Consider the following 25,578-nt stretch of genomic DNA (forward strand, 5'->3'; position numbering starts at 1 on the left):
TCTCTGGGAATACTTTCTTGTATTACTTCTAATTTTTCTTCAAGTTTATTAACTTTATCAGATAACTGGAGTAATAACTGAATTAAAAAGTTATTTTGTCTAATATGTATATTAATTGATTGTACGTCTGTTTTAAAGCTTGCAAATTCTATGGGTTCTTTATCAATTTTGTAAAGTTCAGCTAACGCGGTTAAATAATCAGGACTACTGGTACTCATAAAACTATTGTAATAATTTTTGGATATCGGTTTTAAGGGATTTTAAAGAGTCTATGATTATTTTCTGGTTTTCAGCAATATTCTTAATATCACTATTGATATCTTTAATTGCGACTAATATTATCTTGTTATCTAAATTATTTAGACTAGAATTCTGTACTACTTGTTCTTTAATATAATCTAAATTTTCTCATAATCGTTTTATAGAAGTATCTAAATTATTAAAGTCAAGTCTATTCATAAACTAAAATTGTTGCCGTCTAGCTTCTAAAATATATTGTATTGATAGAATTCTAGATCTAAGTTCTTCAATTCTTCTTTGTAAACTACGTGTTGTGTCTCCTAATGCTAGCGCTATGTAGTAGTTCCTAAGTGCTGTTTGACAAAATTCTAATACTTGAATAAGTTGTTCCTTGGGTAAATTGTTCATAAATTAAACTTCTAGGGGTGAAAATATAAATTCAGCTTAATAAAGGGGCTAAAATAGGACTTGGTTCATGTATTTGTAAATATGCAAACTACGTTTGGCTATGGGAAATATACCTACACTAATACCACTTTATTGTAAAAGTCCCTTATTTTAACATATCTTAAGATATTTACACCTCCTACTATTAATGAAAATTTTAAAAATAAATTAAAAATCTTAAATAACCTTATATTTTGACATAAAATGATAAAATACTATTAAATACAAAGTATTAATTTTCTTACTAAATTTATATTATTAAATTTTACAAAAATAATTTTTTTATTATTGGTTAATGACATTTGATTATAATTATTTTTTAGGGTTTGATTAGGATTCATTTTTTAAAACAAAAATAAAATTAAAATTAAAAAACTAGGTAGGGTAATATAGTGTTTATAAGATTGGGGAAAAAAAAACGTAATAGAGTCTTTTGGTTTCACATATTGTTTTATTAAATTAGATAATGGTATTAAAGATATTTTACATTTGTAACGGAAGTCAAAGTAATAAATGTCAAATATGATTTGCTCTAACGGTCGGTATGTAATGTATTGGCTCGTTCGTAACCATTTTTCAAGTGTATGATATTGTTACACACATTTATGAACTGACCAGTTTACACCGATATTCGTCTAAATTCGTTACACCGCGACTGTGACTGATATCGTGATCGATACCTGACTGCGAACCATAAGTCAAATGCTGTATTCACATGTAATTTGTTCAAACCTCATCAAAGATCAATGTAATTTACCCTAAAAATGAGGGAATGAAATAGCAATTATTGTGTCAAATCCCACTGGGCTTTTGAGAATTCTCTTTTTAGGCTTTTGAATTATGATTTATGGGCTAATATTGCCTTCTTGAGTTATTCGTGGATCCAAGATCCGTTAAGTGTAGGATAATAGATTCACACAATTAAGAAAGGTAACTCATAATTTATTATAGGGTAAAATACAACTACACCCCTTGAGGTTTGTCAAAAAGACACACAGATGAAACGAAACTTAGCTTATTTTGGGACAAAGATACTCCCTCAAGTTTAATATAGTTACTAAAGACACCCCAATGGTAATAAATTGATATTTTTGCCCTTTGACTTTTAAATTGACCAATTTGAATGTTAAAATGACCTTTCTAACATTCCTAATCTATTTATTTCCTTCTCTCCTCTCCTCGGTTCTCTCTTCCTCCTCTTGCAACACCAATACACATATAGACACACACACATAACGGGGACGAGCTGTCGTCAAGGAAAATAACATCAATGAATTAAATGATGATGATGTTGACGGCGGCAAAGGCGGCGACAGTGGTTGCAACAGAGGTGGCGACAATTTTCAGATCCGCAAATCGCGTGAACTTCACGCGCCCACAATCGTCTTCTTCCTTCAATACCCACTGTAGCCGTCGCCGCCACAACACCCACCACCACAACCACCGTTTCTCCTATGCTTAGCTTTTTATCAAATTCTACTCTATCGCACCCACACCCTTATATACCATCATCATCACCGGACCACCACTCGTTTTAACACCATCCCACCTGAGAATTAACATCCAAAAGCCACACCCAATTTTCTTTTTCTGTGTTCATATATATATACCACTCGTTTCATATATATATACTAAAGAAATTTGTTGTGTTATTCTTTCTTGGTCTATTTTCTTTCTTTGTTCGGTGTGTGGCTGTGGCTGTGTATAGAGAGAGATAGACACGGTATTTTAAGAGAGGGGGCAAGGGTAATTTACTTATTTAATTATTTTAATATTTTATAATTAAAATTAATTAAATAGTGAATGGTAAAATTGACTTTTCATGTGATTTTAGGCTCTATTTGGATTGCAAATTTGATAAGAGGGTATCTTTGTCACAAAATAGGCTAAGTTTCATCTGAGTGTTATTTTGCCAAACCTCATGGAGTGTTAGTGTACTTTACCCTTTATTATATTACAAAATTATCCTCCCACTTCCTAATTTTATAATTATACATACAAAAGATTATATTAAAGCTACTCTTTGGGCAAGACTCCTCTATTGTGCAGTTTCAGAGAGTCATATGTACACAATCTTACCACCATATGAAGAAGTTGTTTTTTTATTATTATTATTTTGAAAGCATAACCTATGGGTCACAATAAGATAATCGATTGCGTCAAACTCCCACCCTTAAAAGAAAGATGACATTCAAATTCTAATTTTGTACCAATTTTTGTAGTAAATGAAATGACAAAATTACTTAGTAAAGTGTAAGTGCACTTTTTGTAGTAATTGTGTAGCGTGTATGTGTTTTTAGAGGATAATTATGTCATTTTATTTGTTATAAAATAAAACAAGAAAATTGAAGAAAAATGGATTATGAATAGTCAGAAGTGTGGGCTAAGGACCATACAGTGTAATGGTACCTCCTTATCTACTAAAATAAGGTTGAGAGTGCAAGTTCTTACAGGGACATATCAATTTGAAAGTTCCTACTGCTAAGAAATAATAATAAGAATAATAACAACAATTGAAAGGTTGAGAGTGCAAGTTCTTACAGGGACATATCAATTTATAAGTTCTTATTGCTAAGAAATAATAATAAGAATAATAACAACAATAGAAAAGGGAGTCTTTGCATACAAATGGAAAGGGAGTCTTTGCATACAAATTTAATATTTGGTTTCACTTGTGCAAAGTGATTACCCTCATGATTACATTCCAGCCCACATTTTTTTTTTTTTACTCTTAACAACTTGATCTTTTGTTATTATCACAAAAACGCTTACCACTTCAATATCTATATACCAAAATTTAAAATCCAACTAGAAAAGCATTTTATTTTTATTTTTATTTTTTTAGTCAAGATAAACATAATTCCTCCACTAGATCATCATCCACTAATATTGTAAAATGCTTTAGGCAACTAAGGGATTCTAAATTTCATCAATCATTGATAGATTCTAATGGGATTATGGTATTCTACACATAATTTTACATATCATAATTATTTTTTTAAAAATTCATAAAATTCTGATTAAAAAAGTAAAATTATTATTATAGCCTATGGTTACCATCCAACTCGAGAAATTTACAATATCATAATTATACCTAATCCTTAAAGCCTATCAACCGTGAATGATCTATCAAGTAAGTCTCTACTTCATATTCAACAGAAAATTTCAAAAGCATGTTACCCAAAGTATTGCAGGCATAATCGACGTTTGTGGTGGGACCATACCAAAAGGCCGTACAATTATTTATTTCAAGTTCAGTACAACAACGGCTAAAGAATTAGATGCCTTGGACTCCATTTGGACCTTTTTTTTAGTCTCACTAAAAATGCTGTCCACGTCTCTTTTGCTTTTGTTTGAGTTGGGTCCCACACAATACTTCTAGTAATGTAGCACTGGCACGCGGTTTTGAATCTTTTGTTTTTTAAGGAGGGAAAATCAAAGAACAAATTTGATAAAACGAGTTGATTGTCGAAGCCGGCGCAATGGGCCTGCTGATATATTTTATGAGCGGATTTTGAAGTGTTTAACTTTGACATGACATGAATTTTTTTTTTTTTACTGGAAACGGCAAAATGTTAGTACTGTTTAAGGCTCAAAATTGAGTTTTGCTGTCCCATAAAAATCCTACCGAATATTTCAAAATCTTACCAAAGGGTCTTTGGCCCAATGATATAACCTCCTCATCTTTAAAGCAGAGAAGAGAGATTCGAGTTCCAGCGTGAACCAAAAAGTGTGTGTGTTTACTTTATTATTCAAAAAAAAATTTTTAAATTTTTTTTAGTTGTCTAAACAAATTCCCTTCATATTTTATATTTAATTGTTTTATTTGATTAAGTTTCTTTCTAAACTCGCCCCTCCAAAATTCCCTAATCATTATCAAGGTTTTCATTGGAACTATCATGCGGTTCTGAAATGTACCATGTTTTGTTTTAGAGAGAGTGGAGGTGTGTTTTCAAAATATTTAATTTTTACCTATAAATTTGATGACAATGTTAATAAAGTGAAAATGGAACTTTTGAAAATAATTCTGAAGTAGTCAAAAGACCCTTCCTTGTGAGGTTCTCTCTCTAATATAGATAATTACTGTGTAAATTGGAATCTCAACCATAAAGCGGTTTTGTGATCAACAATGTACATTGTAGTACATTTGTAAAAAATAATTGAATTCATTGAAATCAGGTTATTTTTAGTTTTATCTTATGTCCTCCATGAATACCATTGAGAAAATTTAAACTTAGACCAAATAAAAGTAAGACACATCTTTTTATGTGTAATGTGGATGTCAGGTTTAAGTGTTTCCAATGGTCTGCAATGACTGATCAACAAAACAAGAGAAGCTATATATAATCCCATAACAAATGTATGTTTTCAAAATGCAAAACCCATTAGAAACCAATTAAACAAACTTATAGTTTTTATAATGTTTATGGACAGCCATAACGTAATAATGTTTGCTGAAAATGCCACCACCATAAGTAGATGGAAGTTGCCAGGATGCAAACTAACATACCGGGTGCAATAGTAAGAACACTTCACGGAACAAGAATCCATGTTTTCTTCTGTTCAAAAAATAGTGTTACCAGATCAAAAATTACTAATCTTTTAAGCAAGGTTTAGAGAAAATCAATATAGGCATAATACGAAATGAGGATACCTTTTGTCCAGAAATAAAATAGAGTATGCTCCAAAGTCTACCATTATATAAACTCCGAAAATATGGTTACACTGAAAATTAATTTTCGCACTTGTCGAACTCATAAGGGCAAAAGATAATTATGACTAATTCTAATAACATATTACAACAAAAAGATAATTATGACTAATTCTACTAACATATTACAAACATTTATAATTACATCGTGCTTCATCTAAGTTTAGACATTTTAGTTGGTGTTCCATCACACATAATTCTTGTGACTATCACCCTTGCCGCCGCCGCCGCCATGTTCGATGTGATATCAGACGGGACCTATGACTCTCAAAACTCTATCCATTTTTATAGAATTATCCCTTCAAAAAATGTATGGAATTTAAAAAATTCTCTCATATATTAAATATGAGAGAATTATCCCACGTTCACCCACCGTTACAGGAGCTACAAAAGAGAAGCCGAAAAAGAAGATGCTGAAAACTGCCGAGCAATTTCCAAGGCAACATGGGCCTCTGCATAATTCGATTGATCGAAGAGGGGTGTACGATCAATCGAAGATGACACTAAAAATGCAGGAAATGCATAAAATTGCTCGGAAACTTAAATGATCAACTTGAAACATAGATGAGGAGGCCCGAAATGACATGGGCCGGATATGACCCGCAAACACGACATCCGGTCCGTGCAGATGGGTCAAGCCCATAGAGAGACACTGCCATATGGGCCGAGCGCGAATAGCCCATCAAAGATGACCAAAACTAACAGAGGAACGGGCCTAGATCTAGCAGTACATTAATGTTTGTAAGTATCTATAAATAGGAGAAGTAATGGATAGAGGAGGAGGAGGAGAGATATTTTTCTGTTGAAGTGTAAGAGTTCTAGAGAGAGAAAGAAAAAACGAATTTCTTGCATCTTCAATTGGCGCCGTCTGTGGGGAGCGTGGAAGATTGATTGATCATTGATCAATATCGCGTGGATTCAGACCAATTCGTGGAAACGAAACTCGATCTTTGGGAGTTGGATCCAGATCTGAGCGATTGTGACCTACTCTGGAGGAATTTTAGTTCCTGTTGCTTTAGCGGAAGTGGCTTCAGATCTACGCAACAACTAGTTGTTCGAATTTGACGGATTTAGAATTCGGACAATTCAGATCTCGTCAACCGCAAGCATAATTCGGAGAATTCAAAACCAGATCTGAAAAATTCGCACTCACGAAGCTCAGATCTACTCACGAACTTGAGATTAATGCCTTTACTCCATTCAGGAATAATGATAGGTGAAAGCTCCAATCCGATGGAGGCTGTCCAGCAAACGAATCTTGAGGAGTTGATGAACTTGATCGAAGCTCTCAAAAAAGAGACTGCAGAATTGAAAGCTGGAATGCAACATCAGCAAATACCCGCGGTTTCGCGTCCACTTCCGGCCGGTGAAGGAGGTGTTCAATCTAATATCGCGCATCAAGGCGAGCAGGACGAGAACAATCACTCAGCTCTCCACCGTGATGAAAGGAGGATGGACGATTTGCCGCCAAATGTTCGTCGAGTTGAGGATCACGAAGGATCGACTCACGTTGATCCGCGACATGAGCAGATCAGACAGAACCAAGCCATGACCTTCGATCCGCATCGGGAAAGGTTCAACCGAGAGGAAGTGATAGAGGTTGATCGCCGCCGAGTTGTGTCGCCTTGGCAAAGAGAGCTCATAGAGGAACGGTCGTTCGATCCGTCTTACCGGCCCTCCATGGCTACAATCACTCATCGCGGTTCGGAGAGCAGAGCCGTAGCTCACAGAGCTACCACTGGGCTCTAGAGAGAGAATGAAGCACTCCGATCCGAGGCTCGGACGGTTGATTCACCATTCACTGACGAGATCCTGAATGCCCCGCATCCAAGGAAGTTTGCTATGCCAGTCTTTATTCTGTTTGACGGAACAACCGATCCGATCGATCATGTGTACCATATCCAGTTGAATATGGCCCTGAATACGGAAAACGACGCTTTAATGTGCAAATGTTTCCCTACAAGCCTAGCTGGACCGGCGCTCAGCTGGTTCAAGAACTTGCCTAGGAGCTCCATTGGTAGTTTCCGAAACCTGTGCGATCGGTTCATAAGCCAGTACTATGGGAACAAGCGTCTGTCGAAGGACATCTCGAGCCTATTCACAATGAGACAGCATAAAGATGAACGTCTCCAGGCTTTTCTCACCAGGTTTAATCTCACTAAGAGTATGGTGATCGAATGCCACCTTTCTACAGCGGTTCAAGCCTTCAAGTTAGCCATGACACGTGGCACTCCGTTCCATACCAGTCTGGTAGTGAACACGCCGACGACTATGGATGAACTCAATGAAAGAGCCGATGGCTTTGTGCGCCTAGAAGAAGAGGAGGCAGCCAATGCTCGGACAGCGTCGGTCGTGTCGACCGAGGAAAAGTCCAAGGCAAAGATCAGGCAGAAGCAGGCTCAGCCGCAACGCCAGACCTCCTGGAAGGCAGAAAAGAGGTCCAGGGAGGAAGAGCTGATCACTCCGCTGAAGGTCACTCTGGCGAGGCTATATCAGGAGAACAAAGATAAATTTCATCCACCACTGCCAATTAGGCAACCCCTCGAACAGAGGGATCAGACTAAACATTGTGCTTTCCATTCCGATTTCGGTCATCAGACTAACGAATGCAGGAATTTGAGAAGGCAAGTGGAGATGTTGATAGCTAGAGGGGAGTTCGCGAGTTATGTTCAAGGCTCGGCGATAGAGCAGAATCGACCGATGGAACAAGTAAAAAGGAGTCATAAACAAAGCTCCCACAATTCACAACCAGTTCGTATAATCAATGCTATCCACGGTCGACCCGAGCCCAGCGAAGATTCAGATGAGCTACTCCGAGCGCGCCTACGGCAGGCGCAGATGAAGAAAAGGGTCAGCAGTGTGAATACTCTGCACCAACAGATTACATCGATACAGATAAAGTTCGACAGGACAGACCTACAGCGTGTTCAAGTCCCCCATGAAGACCCGTTGGTAGTCAGCTTGACAGTGGCGGACTGCCTGGTGCGCAGAGTTCTGATCGATCCCGGAAGCAGTGCGAATGTCATGCCGAGGGACACATTTGATCGGCTCGAGATTAAACCAGAGAGGCTCAAGCCCACCGATGGCAAGAGGGTGGAGCCCGTCGGAATGGTGGAAGTAGAAGTTCAGGCTGCAGAACGAGTTCTTATGGAAACTTTTGTGGTTGTGGAGATTCACCCCTCGTACAATCTCCTGATGGGAAGAGGATGGATTCACAGAGTCCAAGGTGTACCCTCAACTCTGCATCAGGTCATGAGGTGCCTCGGACCCGATGGAAATAAGGTGATAGACATTCGTGGGGATCAGGTTGCAGCCAAAGAGTGTTATTCCGTCACACTAAAGTATGCTGGGAAAGGGAAGGCGCCCGTCCGATCGGCGAGCCCCAGATAGCAATTACAGGAACCTCCGCCTAAGCAGAATAGGGTAGAGGAGTCAGTTGACTTGACCGAAGAGCCCCTTTTGGATATGCAGATCGATCAGTTCAGGCCAGAGCGAACTACCAGAGTAGGAGTAAGACTGACCAGGGAAGAGCAGCAAGAGCTAATTGACTTCTTGTCTCATAATGCCGATGTATTTGCATGGAGTCACCTAGACATGCCTGGAATTAATCCCTCCGTATCCTGTCATTCCTTGAATGTCAATCCCAATTTCAAACCAATAAAACAGAAGCAACGAAGATTTGCTCCAGAACGTAACCAAATCATAGCCGAGGAAGTTGATAGGCTGCTTGATGCGGGATTCATCAGAGAAGTGCACTACCCTGATTGGTTGTCCAACGTTGTTGTCGTGCAGAAGAAGAATGGGAAATGGCGAGTATGCATTGATTTCACCAATTTGAACAAAGCCTGTCCGAAGGATAGCTTCCCGCTGCCAAAGATTGATCAAATGGTGGATGCCACCACCGAGTATGAGCGTTTAACCTTTCTGGACGCTTATTCAGGTTATAATCAGATCCCTATGGACCCGGCAGATGAAGAAAAAACTTCTTTTGTAACCGAGCGAGGGACATACTGCTACAAAGTTATGCCTTTCGGACTAAAGAACGCGGGAGCAACTTATCAAAGACTTGTTAGCAAAATTTTCAAGGATCAAATAGGAAAGATTGTGGAAGCCTATATTGATGATATGGTGGTAAAGAGTAGGAAGAAGGATGATCATCTGAAACATCTGCAAGATGTATTTGATGTGCTGAGGCGATATGGGATGAGGCTCAATCCAACCAAGTGCTCGTTCGGTGTGAGTTCCAGTCAGTTTTTGGGACACGTGGTCAACCGCAGAGGCATCGAAGTTAGCCCCGCTCAAGCAGAGGCTTTGATTAAGAATGCCGAGCCAAAGACGATCAGAGAGGTGCAAGCCCTCACAGGACGAATAGCTGCATTAAGTCGATTCATTTCTAAGTTGTCAAATCGCTGCAAGCCGTTCTTTGACACGATTCGGAGTCATGGAAGACAGGTCTGGGGAGATGAGCAACGACAAGCATTGACCCATTTGAAGGAATACATGCAGAATCCACCAGTCCTGTCAGCCCCGGATCCAGAAGAAAAGTTATTTCTATATCTTGGAGTATCTAGTGTTGCAAAAAGTGCCGTTCTGATTCGTTGCAAGGAAGGGGTGCAACACCCAGTATTTTATATCAGTAAAACAATGACCGAGGCAGAACGAAGATACTCGAAGGCCGAACGGGTGATACTTTCACTTGTAAACGCAAAAAGAAAGTTGAGGCATTATTTCAAATCCCACCCTATAGCTGTTCTAACAACTTTTCCAATCAGAGTACTTATGCACAAGCCAGAACTCTCGGGCAAAATGACAAAGTGGGCCATAGAGTTAAGTTCATTTGACATAACGTATGAGCCGAGAACAGCTGTCAAAGGACAAGCGGTAGCCGATTTCCTGCTATAATGTGACTCTGAGGATACGGAAGAAGACCTTAGGTGCGACTCTTGGAAACTTTATGTGGATGGCTCCTCTAACCAGATAGGGGCAGGAATTGGGGTTAAACTGCAAACCCCAGAGGGTACTTCTTTGAGTCAAGCACTCAGACTTGAGTTCCAAGCCACCAATAATGAAGCGGAATACGAGGCGTTGCTGAATGGGTTAAAGTTGGCCAGAGAGCTACAGGTCAGAAGTTTGACTGTTTATAGTGACTCACAGTTGATTGTTCGGCAGGTAAATGGTGAGTACGCGACCAAGGATGACACGATGGAGGCATATCGTTCTGCCGTTCTGCATAAAGCCAAGGACTTTGCAAAGATTGAATTCATACAGTTACCGAGGGAACAGAACGCAGAGGCGGACCGGTTAGCATGTAGTGCTTCGAGTTCTGGCGAGACATTGGCGAGGGTGATTCCAATAGGAATATTGACCCAGCCATCTATTTTCGAAGAACCTTTGGACTCTGACCCTTGGCAAGTCAATGTCATACCGTATGAACCGAGTTGGATTGACCCTATCATCACTTATATTCGAGATGGCGTTTTGCCTATGCAAAGGGTCATAGCTAGGAAAATCAAAAAGAATGCTGCAAAATACGCCATCGTGCATAACCAGCTGTACAGAAGGTCCTACTCTGGCCTATACTTGAAGTGTGTCACCCCCGCAGAGTCGCAGCAGGTGTTGCGAGCTATTCATGAAGGCGTATGTGGCAATCATTCTAGGGGAAGATCGTTAGCGCATAAAGCAATGACACAAGGGTATTTCTGGCCGAACATGTCAAGAGATGCAGAGGAGTTCTCTCGAAGGTGCGATAAATGCCAACGATATGGACCATTGATCCACCAACCACCTGAGGAATTGCACGTAATGGCCTCGCCATGGCCTTTCGCGCAATGGGGGATGGATGTGGTCGGTCCTCTGCCAACGGCAAGAGCTCAGAATAAGTATGTGCTACTGGCCACGGATTACTTCACTAAGTAGGTGGAAGCAGAACCATATCCAAGCGTGACTCAGACTCATGTGAGACGATTTATTTGGAGTAATATTATTTGCCGTTTCGGCGTTCCAAGGTCAATAGTCATGGATAATGGCACGAACCTCGACAGCAAACAAGTAAGAGAGCTGCTGGAGGAGTATGGAATTAATCAGAAGTTGGCTGCAGTAAGTCATCCCCAGGCCAATGGACAAGCAGAAATTACAAACAGAACAATTTTCGCCTGCATTAAGAAGAAGCTGGAGGACCATAAAGGGAAGTGGTTGGATGAGCTCCCGAACGTCCTATGGGCTTACAGAACCACCCCAAGGCGGCCGACTGGGGAGAGCCCGTTTGCAATGGCATATGGTACTGAGGCGGTTATACCGGTTAAGCACTTGGTCCCAACTATCAGAAGCTTAGCATGGAGTCGAAATCAGAACGACAGAATGTTAAGATTGAACCTCGATATGATAGACGAAAAGAGGGACGCTGCAGCAATAAGGTTAGCATCATACCAGCAAGTATTGGCGAATAGTCACAACAAAAGAGTGAAACACAGAGATTTTGCCCCTGGCGATCTGGTTTGGAAAAGAAAGGTAGGGATAGTCAAAAAAATGATGCCACCCTGGGAAGGCCTATACAGAATTGCAGAAGTCATAGGGAAGGGAGCATATACGTTAGAGACCATGGCGGGAAGATTGGTCAGCAAGCCCTGAAATGCTACGTCTCTGAAGAGGTACTACCAATAAAAGCTAAGTTTCGGCTTTATTGGGTGTTGTTTGTTGTCAATCAAGTACGTATGAATGTGCAAATTCCTGAAATTTATAAAAATAGCTTTCCTTTTCAAAGGGTTTTAAAAAAATGAAAAGCCAAGTGGCAAGCACTGCCAAAAACACGCACACGACAAAGTTAATATAAAAAATATATATATATATTGAAAATGGGTTTGAACAGAGCGTAGCACAAAGAAAAAAGAGAAAAAAGAGTTCTGTCATCTCATTTATAATAAGCATTGGAGTTACAAAAAGTGAAGTATTCAAGTCACATTGTTACAAAAGAGTATGGAATCGAAGAGTCTGGAGGAGTCCTAGCTAGCTGCCTCAGTACCGACAGCCTCCTGGTTGTGCTGATCCGCTTCCTCGGTCTCGTCAGCCATCTCACCCTCACGAGGTGGGGAATCAAGATGAATAACAGAGTCATTCTGCTGGGGGCCAACGTCAGCAGTGACTATAGGAGATACCACAGTTGACGAATGAAGAGCGGTTATAGGCTGAACGGTAGGAGGAGCTGTAGTGATCCTAGAGGAAGCAATCTCCTGACATTCATCAAATATGTGCTCGGCTTCGGTGGGTTCTGGGTCAACATAGACCCCCAGATGATCAATCCCCAAATCCTTATCAATCTCATCCGGAGTTGAGCTAGTCTGTCCCTCAGCCGGAACTCGGTCGGAGAAACCATCTCGGAATCCCTGAGTATATCTAAGAGCTCCGACTCTTGAGAATCGAGCATGAAGAGCCAGCATTCCACCATTCACTCTGCTGATGGTATCAATCAGAGCGTTGCGCTCGTCCAGAGCTCTTTTCTCAAAAGCCATCTGAGCAGACTGTTCATCAGCCAGAAGGCGCTGGAGCTCTGCCTTTTCGTCTCTGATTGAATCACGTTCAGTCTGCCAGACACTCTTCTCAAGCTGGAGGGCATCCTTCTCATCCTGAAGAGAGTCGTTTTCCTTCTTCAGTACATCTCTTTCTTTTTCGGTTTCTTCAAGCCGAGCCAATATCTCGGTATTCTTGCTGGCGAGAAGGTCGTTTTCCTTATTAGCCACATCCAGGCTATCAGAGAACTTACGGGCCCTGGCGTTCCCCATTTCCACCTGCTTCTGCATAGCCATCATACCGAACAAAGTCTGCATAGATATACATGAATACTAGTTAAACCGATAGCCTGGTCGGACGAAGGCAAGACCAAATAGTATGAGAGGATTCATGAGTTAGAAAATAAAAGTCACCTCCATGGCAGATTGGGGAAAGCGACTGAACACATCCTTTTGGGACAGACCATTCGCCGCCTCAAGGTCTTTCGGAGTCCACATGCTCCTATAATACGCCATGGCGGTCTGGCCATCCTTTAACATGGTCTCGTTCGGCTTCACGAACGTCCCATCCGTTCGGGTGTACCGAGGAGCCCATGGTGGTAAAACAGGAATAGAAGGAGAAGCTGAAGCAGAAGCAGAGGCACCAGCTGCAACAGGCCCGGAGGGGGCAGGAGCTCTGACTGGGCGATGCAAGAGAGCACTCGGCCCAGAGACTCGGGTCCTTCTTATAAGAGGTTCTTCCTCAAGGTTGACTCCACCGTCAGGATGAGGCCTTTTGCCTCGTTCTTTGTCCCGAGCACTGATCGGTTGGTCAATCATACATCAACCTTCGCAATAGCACGAATCATTGTAAAATAGGGCTATTGGTCGAGTAAGTCGAACCACTGGGACTGCGCTAGTCTAAGGCAACCTAAATGTCTAGAATCATTCTTAGAATGATAAGGGGTAATAAGGGTTTGTTTGTTTGTCACTAAACTAGAAATGTAAAGATGCATAAACTAGTAGATTGCAAGGAATGTAAAGAAGTGAGATACAAGTAGAAAAGACTAGGGAGATGAATCCATTACCTACTCTATTAACATGCTAGTATGTGGTTAACTTGGGAAACAAATTAGATATATGGCAATGATATGTAGCAATACAAAATTACTACACTATCTCCAAGAATTTCATAGAATCAAGATTTAAGCATAATCCCTCAAAGTTATACATGCTTGACTACCTAAATGAAATTGTAACTTCACATATTCACTAAGCTAGGGACTATCAAACCCCTCAATAACTATGATGATAGCACATGGAGCTAAGAATCAAGAATAAATCCATCAAAGGGGGACCCTAAGCTATGGACTAACAACATTCTCAAATACATGCCAATTAAAACACTTTCACAATCTTGTTTCCATTGTCACTATGGAAATGAAAGCAATACAACCATGAGAACATACACTCTAAGAGAAGATAATATATTCAACATGATCATTTATAAGAGTTTATGTTCATTACATCAAATACAAGCTCTAGACCATGGAAGTGCTATATATATACATATTTCCCAAGATTAAACCAAAACTAAGACATGCTTACAAAGTAGGGCTTCATCACCTCCCTAGATAGGGAGTTAGTTACCCATTGCCAAGCTAGAAGAAGGAAAAAGCTCCATCTTCATGGCCATTTTCGTGCAACCTTCTTGGAGCTTGAAAAACACCTTTCTTGCTCTCTTCTCTCTCGTCTATCTTCCCAAAAATGAAGCTTAATGTAAATGTATGGCTCTCCCCTCTTTATCTAGATAAGAAATCCACCCAAAAAGCCCTCTCTCCTCCAAGAAACATCCCCAACCAACTCATAAAGGAGGGCTTCCAAAGTAGGTAAAATCTGAGCACAAGTGGGCTGAGTCGTGTAGAATTCTGCCCTAATTTCGAGTGCTCGAAATAGGGCCTCGAGCACTCAAAAATTGGGCAGAATGCCCTATGCTTGGTTTGCTCCGCCCGGATCTACTTTGGTAAAATGGCCATAACTTTGCGCTCCGAACTCCGAATGATGAACCGTTTGAAGATTTAGAAAGCTGATTCAGAGCTCTAAATTCAGCCTTGTGCCTTTTGATGGTCTAAAATCCACAAAGTCTTATTTGTACTCCTTTTTGGCAAAAGGACCTGAAAATATATACAAACACACAAATGGGGATAATCTACATAAAATAAGCAAACAATGGACTTAAATAATGCAATTAAGGGCACTTGAATATGCAATATTTGGTGCTTATCACACCCCCAAGCTTACATTTTGCTAGTCCCTTAGCAAAACTAGAATGAAAAACTTAATGAAAAGACAACCATGGGCATGCTACTACAAAAATATCATCCATGGTAAAATGAGATATATATATAGCTCAAAAATAACTTGAAACAGAAAAAGAGCTGGAGATGGGGTCATTGGGAAGACTACCTTGCATATATGAAGCATTGATACTAAACACATTTCAACATGCATGCATCAACATCATAGTCCATATAAATAACTCAATTGTCATCTCTTAAATGGAAATCAACTCTAACTTCAGTGAAAGTGGATTGGATTCTCAACATGCAGCTTTTACTTTCTTTTCCAATTTCCAAGCACAAGTTTTCAAATCATTGAATTCCCCTTTAAATGAGGTCCCTAAGGCATGATTTTACTTACAAGACAACTTTTGTTGCTTGTTGACAATTTATTGCAACTCGTAAGCGAAACATAGAATGGTTGTGCAATGCTAAAGTCCCTTAAGCTTTCTAACCAACCTATGTAGCAAGCGTTAGGCTAACAACTCCCAAACCAGATGGCTTTAGGGTGTTAAGTGTAGAGACACTCCAAAGGGCTTAATAGCTCAAGTTGGAAAGGCTATGAACTCTAGCGAACTATGTTTATTACAATTTTTTTGAATGACCGTGCAATGTTTAAGTCCTTTAAGCTTTCTAACCAACCCTTGTAGCAAGCGTTAGGCCAACCACTCCCAAACCAGACGGCTTTAGAGTACTAAGTGTAGAGACACTCCTAGGGCTTAATAGCTCGAGTTGGAAAGGTTACGAACGTCAACTGGTCATTTTTTTCTTTCTTTCTCAGTGTTTTTTTTTTTTTTTTTTTTTTTTTTTTTTTTTTTTTTTCAACTTAAATCATGCCAAAGATATTCATCTATCAGGTTCATCAAATCAGATTAACTAGGCCAAGGTCAAGGTTGATCAAGTTGCATGCCTCACAGTTAAGTTTTTAATGTGCATCTGTGCATTGTGAAGCTTATAAGAGTGTAAATCCAGTAAAAATCTAATTGAGACATTTATACAGACTAATTTGAATCTACATGATCATTTCAACTCAAATTTTTCTTTATTTTCAAAAATGTCAATTGCTTCTATACACAAGGTATTAAACATATGCTTCATCTCCGACAAGTGTCAAGTTATACTATCATTGCTTAGCAAAAATTATGAAACCAAAAATGCATAAATGCACCCCAAAACTTAAATGTCACATTGTCCTCAATGTGAGAAGACAAGTAAATCAAAATAAGAGCAAAAAGGGGGGAAAGGAACAATAATACCAAGTGGAGTGACAAAGGCGAAGATGTTCAACTATGTGAGTGCGCAACTGCGTCCCCCAAACTTGGACATGAAGACCTATCAAAATACAACTAAAATATACATGTAAAAGCATAGGTCTCTTAAGAAAAACGGGAACAGAAAAAATAATATGAACATGAATGTTATTGAAAGATAGAAATCTATACAAAAACATAAATTGGCACACATTAGCCACAAGTTTAAAATGGATAGCAAAAGAATGCCAAAAGTATGCCATTTTACTCTTCTTCTTTTTTTTTTCACTTTTTTTTATTTTATTTATATGAAAACATGCATGAGGGTTGGATGTGTGGGGGGTTGTGGGGGGTGTTGGAGTGAGGATAGTTGATGGAGGAGTTGCCGAGAGTTGGTTGGGTTGGGGTGAGGATGGTTAAGGTTTTGGAGGAGGGTGGTGTGAACCGAGAGGAGTGATGGGGTTGGGTTGCTTGGTGTGGGTAGGTTGGTGGCAGGGTGGTGGTTAGTTGGCATGCAGGGGTGGTTGCATGCTTGGGTTGGCCTGGATGAGATGGCCGAGAGGAAGAGAATGCGATGAGGGTGAGGCAACGAGTGCTCGGGGCGTTGGCATGAGGTGTTCGAGCACTCGCTAGGGGGAGCTCGAGTGCTCGAAATGGAGCCAGTAGGTTCGGTATGTTGGGGTTGGCTATGGAGAGAGAAAGAAGGTGGAGTTCGAGCACTCCAAATAGGATCGACGAGTGCTCGAACTGAGAGCAGTGAGTTGGGTGGGTTGGTGCATGAAATTCGAGCACTCAAACTAGAATTTAGAGTGCTCAAAAATGGCTCAGTAGGCTAGGGGGTGAGCTCAGCTGTGAGAACTGAAATTTGGAGCAATCCAAATGGAATTTAGAGCGCTCTAAAATTGGGCAGTGGTGCATGCAAGATTGGTTCACAATTGGAGCACTCTAAAATGGAGCTAGATTGCTCGAAATGAAGGCAGTGACTTCGGCAAGTTGGTGTGGTAATTTGGAGTAATCCAAATAGAAGCTAGAGTGCTCCAAAAATGGGCAGTGAGCTTGGGATTGATGGTGAAGACATTTGGAACAATCCAAATGGAATTTAGAGTGCTCCAAAATGGGTAGTAGCTCATGGAATTTTGGTTAGATCATTCAAGCATTAGAATCTTGGCCCAATGAGCATTTTGAGTGGATGCAATTGCTGAAACAAATGTGTCAAACTTTGCAACATCTTGCTAATGCATGAATATAATTGGAAAAATTTTCAAAATGTAACACCTTTCCAATGCATGGATGATTTTGAGAAAATTTTCAAGCCTTGGAACATCTCTTCAATGCATGGATGGGATTTGGTCTCTTCAAATGCATGGATGAATGTAGGAGAAAATTTTTAAACCTTGCAAATTCATTCCATTCCAAAGCATGAAAAATTTTGGAGAACCATGATCCAACAATGCATTGAAAATGAGAGGTTGTACACATGAGTTGCATGCCAAAGATCCTATAAAATTGCTAGAAAGCGATGGAAATTTTCGGGAATGAAAATTAGAGCTGAGAAGGTCTAAGAGGCCAGTCTAAAATTGCGGAACACAACTGAAGACCATTTCAGAAAAATCAAATTTTTGGCTTTTCTAAACCATTTCCCAAAAAATTTCAAGGCACGAGCAATTTGAGAAGGTAGGGAAGCTTGGAACATCAAAAGAATTTCTTCCCTTGCTTTGCTAAATTTAATGTCGATAGCTAGACGAACCAGGATCGGGATCCATTGGAGAGATGGATCCTTAACGCTCCGTATGCAACTTGCCTTCTTCATATGGTCTCAAACTTGGATCAATGAATGGTGAGGGATATTGATCCTTCCGAAGAGAAACAAGTTTGGCCTTAGAGGATTTGAGCATATCAAGTTTCAAAATCAACATGCCTTGAAAAACATTCATAGTCTATATTTTCATTGTCACTATGAAAATAAAAGCAATAAGATTGATCCAATAATCATCAAAGATATGACAATGAACTTACATCAACCATTTACACATTAAAATTCATTACAAGAAGGAATATGCTCTTAAACTATGAAACTTCCACACATTATACATTATAGTCCCCAAAAGTATAGCCTAATCTAGAACATGATCAAAAGAGGAGGCTTCATCACCTCCCTAGATGGAGGTTTAGCTCTCCATTGATACAAAAATGGAAGAAGAAGAAGAAGAAGAATACCACTTCATTTTCGAGCTCTACTGTAGCACTCAAGAACACTCTCCTCCTTGCTCTCTTCTCTCTCCTCTAATCTTGTAGAATCAAGCTTAATGTAAATGTATGGCTCTCCCCTCTTTATCTAGATAAGAAATCCACCCAAAAAGCCCTTTCTCTCCTCCAAGAAACATCCCCAACCAACTCATAAAGGAGGGCTTCCAAAGTAGGTAAAATCTAAGCACAAGTGGGCTGAGTCGTGTAGAATTCTGCCCTAATTTCGAGTGCTCGAAATAGGGCCTCGAGCACTCAAAAATTGGGCAAAATGCCCTATGCTTGGTTTGCTCCGCCCGGATCTACTTTGGTAAAATGGCCATAACTTTGCGCTCCGAACTCCGAATGATGAACCGTTTGAAGATTTAAAAAGCTGATTCAGAGCTCTAAAAACTTCATGTTTTGGTGGAGATCCAAATCTCAAGGATGGTTGGTCGAAAATAAAGATCAAGGCAGAATTTCATTGCTGCCAGGCAGTTCTGCGCACCTCTGGTAAAAAGGCCATAACTCTCTGCTCCGAGCTCCGAATGACAAACCGTTTGAAGATTTAGAAAGTTGATTCAGAGCTCTAAATCTTTCATGTTATGAGGGAAGTCCAGTTCTTGAGTTTGCTAGGTCGAAATGGCGAGCAAAGTCCTGACTCCACTGCTGCCAGAAATTCAGCCTTGTACCTTTTGATGGTCTAAAATCCACAAAGTCTTATTTGTACTCCTTTTGGCAAAAGGACCTGAAAATATATACAAACACACAAATGGGGATAATCTACATAAAATAAGCAAATAATGGACTTAAATAATGCAATTAAGGGCGCTTAAATATGCAAATTTGGCGCTTATCAAGCACCCCCAGCGGCAGCAGGGGTAGTAGTGATTTGTGGAGACGTGCTCGGGTTGGTAACAGGGGTGCTGACAACAGGATCAATAGCCACCGTACTCGGGATGGTGTCAGAGATGGTGGCTGAGGAAGAGGCTGATGCAGGAGAGGAGGTTGCTCCAGCAGCAGAAGTGGCTGGGGGAGTATTTTTCCTCCTACCAAAGGAAGGAATCTGAAGCCTGCTCATGGTATAGCCGAGGGATGAGAGCGCTAGAAGGTTGTCTGAAGTGAGGAGGTCTGAGCAAGAAGAAATACGTGCTGGGGGAGTATTTTTCCTCCTACCAAAGGAAGGAATCTGAAGCCTGCTCATGGTATAGCCGAGGGATGAGAGCGCTAGAAGGTTGTCTGAAGTGAGGAGGTCTGAGCAAGAAGGAATATCGTTCAAAACGTATTTCTTCAAGTAATTACTCCTATCCCTGCAAACACTGTAGCTCAAGTCATCACAAGGTATGCCTAAGGAGCGACATAAGAAAGTACAAAAGCGAGGAACACATGTTTCGCAGGGACAATCGTTTTTATGAGATTTGAATTTCTTATATGAGGAGACAGAACAAATGCCAAAGGCGCTCGGGATTGGGTAATCCTCTGCAGCCGGCGAGGACCAAGCCCCACTAACACCCACAATGTTATCCCTCCAACCCTTTTCAGACTTGATTGTATCCATACATATGGACATCTTGTCGATCGGGTAGAGGTGGTAGAATGGCTCGTTAGTTCAAATCTTACTGACCTTATAGCAAAGAAGAAGATCTATGAGGTCAAGGTCCAGACTTCTGTCACGAATCAACAGTAGCATAACGAATATGATTCTAAAGAAATTGGGGTTTACCTGCAGGGGGGATATCCCCAGTCTATTGAAAACATAATTAAAGAAGGGATACAGAGGGAACCTAACGACATTCAGTTGAAGGTTTGTAAATAAAACCTCACCGGGAAGAAGGCCGGCACCGGTCATAATATTAACATCCTTAGGGCAAACCCTAACCTGGATGTTGTCAGGAAGTCTAAGTCTCATACGAAGAACATCTAGATCTACAACCATGGTGGAAGCGATTGAAGGATCTAAAAGGGTAAAAAGAAGTCTGCCGAAAGTAAAAAGGAATAAAACTAACCTCTGTGGTAGAAAGCAACAAAGAGCAATGCAAGATCGCTGGAAGAATGACTCTTGAAGAATTTCACCGGAAGAAATGTAGCACTGTTCTAAAAGGATGAGCGAGAGATTTGACTGATGATGGAGACGGTAAAAAGGCATGAAGTGGCATTCTAGAGCCTTATAAAGGCAAGGTGGACCCGAGGGCCGAAGCGTCAGGAAGGCGAGAAATTCATCGAGCCCCGGAACATTGATTCCAGATCTGACCGTCCGTTCCCCCATATGGGTTTCTCGAGCCGTCAACATCATGATGAGACGCCATCAATAATTACCCCCTTATTAAACAAGGGGTAATTATGGGGGCAGTTGAGGAGGCCCGAAGTGACATGGGCCGAATATGACCCGCAAACACGACATACGGTCCATGCAGATGGGTCAAGCCCATAAAGAGACACTGCCATATGGGCCGAGCACGAATAGCCCATCAAAGATGACCAAAACTCACAGAGGAACGAGCCTAGATATAACAGTATATTAATGTTTGTAAGTATTTATAAATAAGAGAAGTAATGGATAGAGGAGGAGGAGAGATATTTTTCTGAGAAGAAATAAATAAAACAATAATTAAATCAATGAGAGTTTTGAGTTAAACTTATTTGAGTCTATTGAATCTTTGAATGAAAATATCATTCTAACCACTTACAAGTTTTCAAAGGATATCGAATTTTGGTGGAAGTCGGTCACAAATTAAGATTGAAGAAATGAGTTGGGATTTTTTAACTCTAATGCAATTTCAGCTCAGGAGATTTGCAAAAGAAATAAAAATTTCATTGTACAGAGAAACAAGAGTTGAGGAGTAATCTTTGATTCCGGTAATAAACCCTGTAAGTATAGCAAACTCAACAATGGAGGGCAGAGTTGGCATTTGATGGAATAAATTAAACCCAAATGAAGCAGTAAATGGAACTACTACTATATTAGTAGTAGAAACAGGTGATAATGGGTTTGGACAGAGAATAGAAACAATACACGTACCTCTTGAAGACAACAAGCAAGTACCGGATCGAATCCTTGGCCCATCTGAAACCAAGATCCAACCGGTCAAAAGCTGATCTGGTAATACAAGAGCCTTTTGGGAGGAAATCATGGTATATTGATTGATTCTCTCAACTGGGTTAGGGGCAGATCAAGATCCGATTGCACAGTGAATCGAATACCGAATCATGAGTTTAAGCTTCGACTCCTATCGGATCTCTTTTCCCTTTGAAAGCTTTTTGACTTATAGCCGCCAAAAAGATATGCTACCAAAGGGTTACTGAGAAAAATACCGGAGGAAATAGAAACCCAGAGACATGAGAAAGAACGAGGAAGTTGCTACACCCCGTGTCCCTTTATATAGTCCAATTTTACATTTCAGTTTTTAAAGCAACATCTTTTATCATGCTTTATTAAATGAGCAAAGAATGCATTTTCAAAATTACCCTTCTTAACAAATTTTTAATTTTCATTTACCCTTTTTTTTAAAAAATTTTAGCTGAACAAAAAGTCATTATATTTAATAAGTCCACTTATTTTGAAAATAGTATGAAAAAATTATTTTTAATATGATCCACTTAGTTTGAAATTTTAATTAATTTAATTTTTTAGGAATAAATTAAGAATGTAATAAAAATAATGTATTGATTTTTGAATGTGACAACAAAAATAAGACAGCAAAAAAAAATAATGGACTATTAATATGCAACAGATGGAATATTTTATATATATATGGTTTGCATTTCTTCATGTAGCAGCTACACAAAATAATTTTTTTAATATTTTATTTATTTAGAGGCTACATTATTGTGATTGGTAGCTGAAATCTACAGTTTCTTTTGGGTACGGAGATAAGCCGAAACCTTCCTGAACAAGTGTAGATTCATGAACTGAACAGTTTCCAGGTACATCACCAGTTGGGCAATAGCCTAGCTGGTACAAACTTGGTCCCATTCGAAATTTTGTGGACTTGAGCAATATTTTTCTAATTTTGGTTTGAGCTCTGAATCAAGTGATTATTGAGTCTATCTTCGTTAATTTTTCGTTGTTTATCCAATGATGTGCTCGATAGCACCCATAATTTTTAAAAAATTACCATTTTACCCCATTCAATTTTAACAGATTTATATAAATCGAATTGGATTAAATTTAATGCATAATCTCGGAGTAATAATTGTGAGATTGGGAAAGCTAAGTCAAAAAGGTCAAATGATACCTTTGGACACTAATAACCTACGAATAATCATGAATTAGGTCAAACTAAGTCACGATCGCCATAAAACAGCTTATACAAAGTTTAAAACTTAAAATGGAAGCGGCACGCAAAACGAGACGAGACCAAAATAAATAAATCAAAAAAAAAATCAAAAAAACCTAGAAAATGATAAATAAATAAATAAAAAATCAAAAACGCTACATCTCATTTGGTTTGAAATAATGGGTTACAACCGGTTATAGTTGGTACCTCGGGTAGACAAGGTGGCTTGACCCACAATGATAGACACATGGAATACCACAAAGATAGGGGTCTGGCTTTATTGTTTATGTTTGAACAAAGTTGGGTATGAATTAGAGGATGAGACTTGAGGTTCAGCAACTAAATTTAACCTAAATTTGAATTTGAATAATATTATTATATATATATTTAATATATTATGTATAATATTTAAATTATAATCGTTCTTTTTCTTTTCAACTTTTCTTATTTAAATATTAATTTATTCTATATTAATGTTTTGGATAATTAATTTTTTAAGAATTTGTTTGTAATTTTTTAAAAATTTGTTACTTAAATTTATTTTCTAATCTAAAACTAATTAAACATCACTTTAAATTTTTAATGCCAAGATTGACCATATCAATAACCCACTTTCTAATCTAACATCTCAACCCAAGTTGAAAATTTCAAGTATAGGGTGGGCTTGGGTTAAACAGTTAATATTAGAGGTAGTGTTAATGTTAGTGTTGCATGCAATCTTTTTGGTTGAAAGATAGAAAGTAAAGTCGTCCAAAAAAACCTTTTCTTTATGTATTTTTCAGTAAAATAGACATTCCTTCCAATTATGCATTTTCTCCTTTTAAAATAATAAAACTCATCATTTTAAATTTAAATGTGTATTATTAAGTTGAGAGATTTTTTTAAAAGTTAAGAGTAATTATGAAAAGAATGCTTTTAATTTGTTTTAAAAGAGAAATGAGACAAATAATTTAGGACATCTTTAAATATATATATATATATATAGTAATATACTAATATGAATATGAAACAGAGCCATTATATACTTCGATATCCAGTTTGAACTCTCTACCATAATGTTTTTTTTTTTTCAATTATTATTATTATTATTATTTTTTTTTCAAGATCAACAAAGTGCTACATGATTGTAAATAATAATCGAATCCATTATATTCCTTTCATGGAGTTCATTGAAATCAGTTGTTTCTAATTTTATTTGATGCCCTCCTTGAAAACTATTAAGGACATTATAAATTATTATTTATAATTTTATTAAACAAGATAGTTATAATATTAATTAATTTTTAATATTTTTACTAAAATTTTACAAAAAAGTCTTGCAAACATTCTAGTAATATTTTGTGTCATTACTCTCCGTCCTTACATTAAAATTAAAGTTTTTTCATATAACAAGAATTATCATCACATGCTATGATATATGACTATATGTGTGTGTATATATATATAGAGTATTAATTTTTTTTTACCAAAAAAAAAAAATAAGGTTGGACTTAAGTCACACAATCCTTCTTAACATGTATCGCTCTCACGTTCCGCGCATGCTCTCGCTCAAATTATCACTACTTGTGACTCTCATACTCCAACTCTCGAATTTGCTCTCGCTTTCACAACCGTTTTATGTGACTTAGAGTTGGACGCTTTGATTTTTTTTTTTTTGGTTAATTACAATGACACCCCCTGAGGTTTGTCATATTGACAGCCATATACAACATAACCCATTTTTGAACAAAGACACCCCCTAAGTTTACAAACTTGAACAATGACACCCCATTTTAAAAAAACGGAGCCAAACACATCCTTAAGTGATATGAAATGTCTAATATGCCATACGATATATTTTAATCCTCACCTAAAATGACCAAACTACCCTCTCATCTCCTCTCTATCTGTCGTTTCTCTTTCTGTCCAACTTGACCAAACACAGCCTTATAATTGAATAAAATATTTGACAAAAAAATGTGCTCTATAGATGTCCACCCAAAATGCACGGATGGTGAGGATGGGCTGGTTCGGGCAAGGTGGTGCCGGCGATGGGCTGTGGGGAGGACTCAACCGTGATGGCAGCGGCGGTGGACTCGGTCGTAGATGATAGCGAAGGCGGCTTGCGGCTGTGGAGAAGGCGAGGACCGTGGAGCAGTCGGCCGTGAAGAAGAAGATCGGTTTTGATGGAGGCGGTTGCGAGCTTGGTTTTGATGGCAGCTGACTCGGATGGTGGGGAGATGGGGACGGCAGACAGTTGGGCCGTGGGCGACGGCCTGGTTCGACTCAGAATGGCGATGGGCTTGTGAACCTCGACGTAGAGATGGGCTGGCTGTGACGGCGATGGGTTGGTTGCGGCTTCGGCTGTGAGCTTGCGGATGATGGTAGCGAGCTCTCTCAAACCCTGTACTTTCTCTCTCTCTAGCCTCTCTATGCTCCAAGCAAACAACGGCAAGAATGGAATGCGCCGGAAAATATGGAGTTCTCTCTACCCATCCACCATCATCACCACACATGCACCACCCTGTTATCTTTTTTGCAATTTTTTTTTTCACCCAAACCCTAGCTCCATCTATCTTCAAATTGACTCAATAATCTACATGACACTAACTGAAATATTGGAGCTTTGTT

General features: G+C 39.2%; 1 protein-coding gene across 3 annotated transcripts; it reads right to left on the reverse strand.

Annotated features, from left to right (window-relative positions):
- Positions 1–10,925: 10,925 nt before the first annotated feature.
- Positions 10,926–22,038, reverse strand: LOC132311274 (uncharacterized). Of its 3 annotated transcripts, none has more exons than XM_059809112.1 (2): positions 21,711–22,038; positions 10,926–15,053 (listed from the first exon to the last, which is right to left on the reverse strand). In XM_059809112.1, the coding sequence occupies exon 2, from the start codon at positions 13,216–13,218 to the stop codon at positions 12,397–12,399; it is 822 nt and encodes a 273-aa protein (XP_059665095.1). In that variant the 5' UTR covers positions 13,219–15,053; positions 21,711–22,038; the 3' UTR covers positions 10,926–12,396. The 3 variants fall into 3 exon arrangements, with proteins under 3 accessions (XP_059665095.1, XP_059665094.1, XP_059665093.1); XM_059809111.1 differs by having other exon boundaries at positions 10,926–16,550; XM_059809110.1 differs by having other exon boundaries at positions 10,926–19,439.
- Between the last annotated feature and the right edge of the window lie 3,540 nt (positions 22,039–25,578).

This window comes from Cornus florida, unplaced genomic scaffold (assembly GCF_030987335.1).
Source record: "Cornus florida cultivar Cherokee Brave unplaced genomic scaffold, ASM3098733v1 CherokeeBrave_3.0.0_Hap2_Chr06, whole genome shotgun sequence".
In the NCBI taxonomy this organism is placed as follows: Eukaryota; Viridiplantae; Streptophyta; class Magnoliopsida; order Cornales; family Cornaceae; genus Cornus; species Cornus florida.

Coding starts and splice junctions, on each gene's coding strand:
- LOC132311274 (XM_059809112.1), bottom strand. CDS start 13,218: ATGCAGACTTTGTTCGGTATGATGGCTATGCAGAAGCAGGTGGAAATG.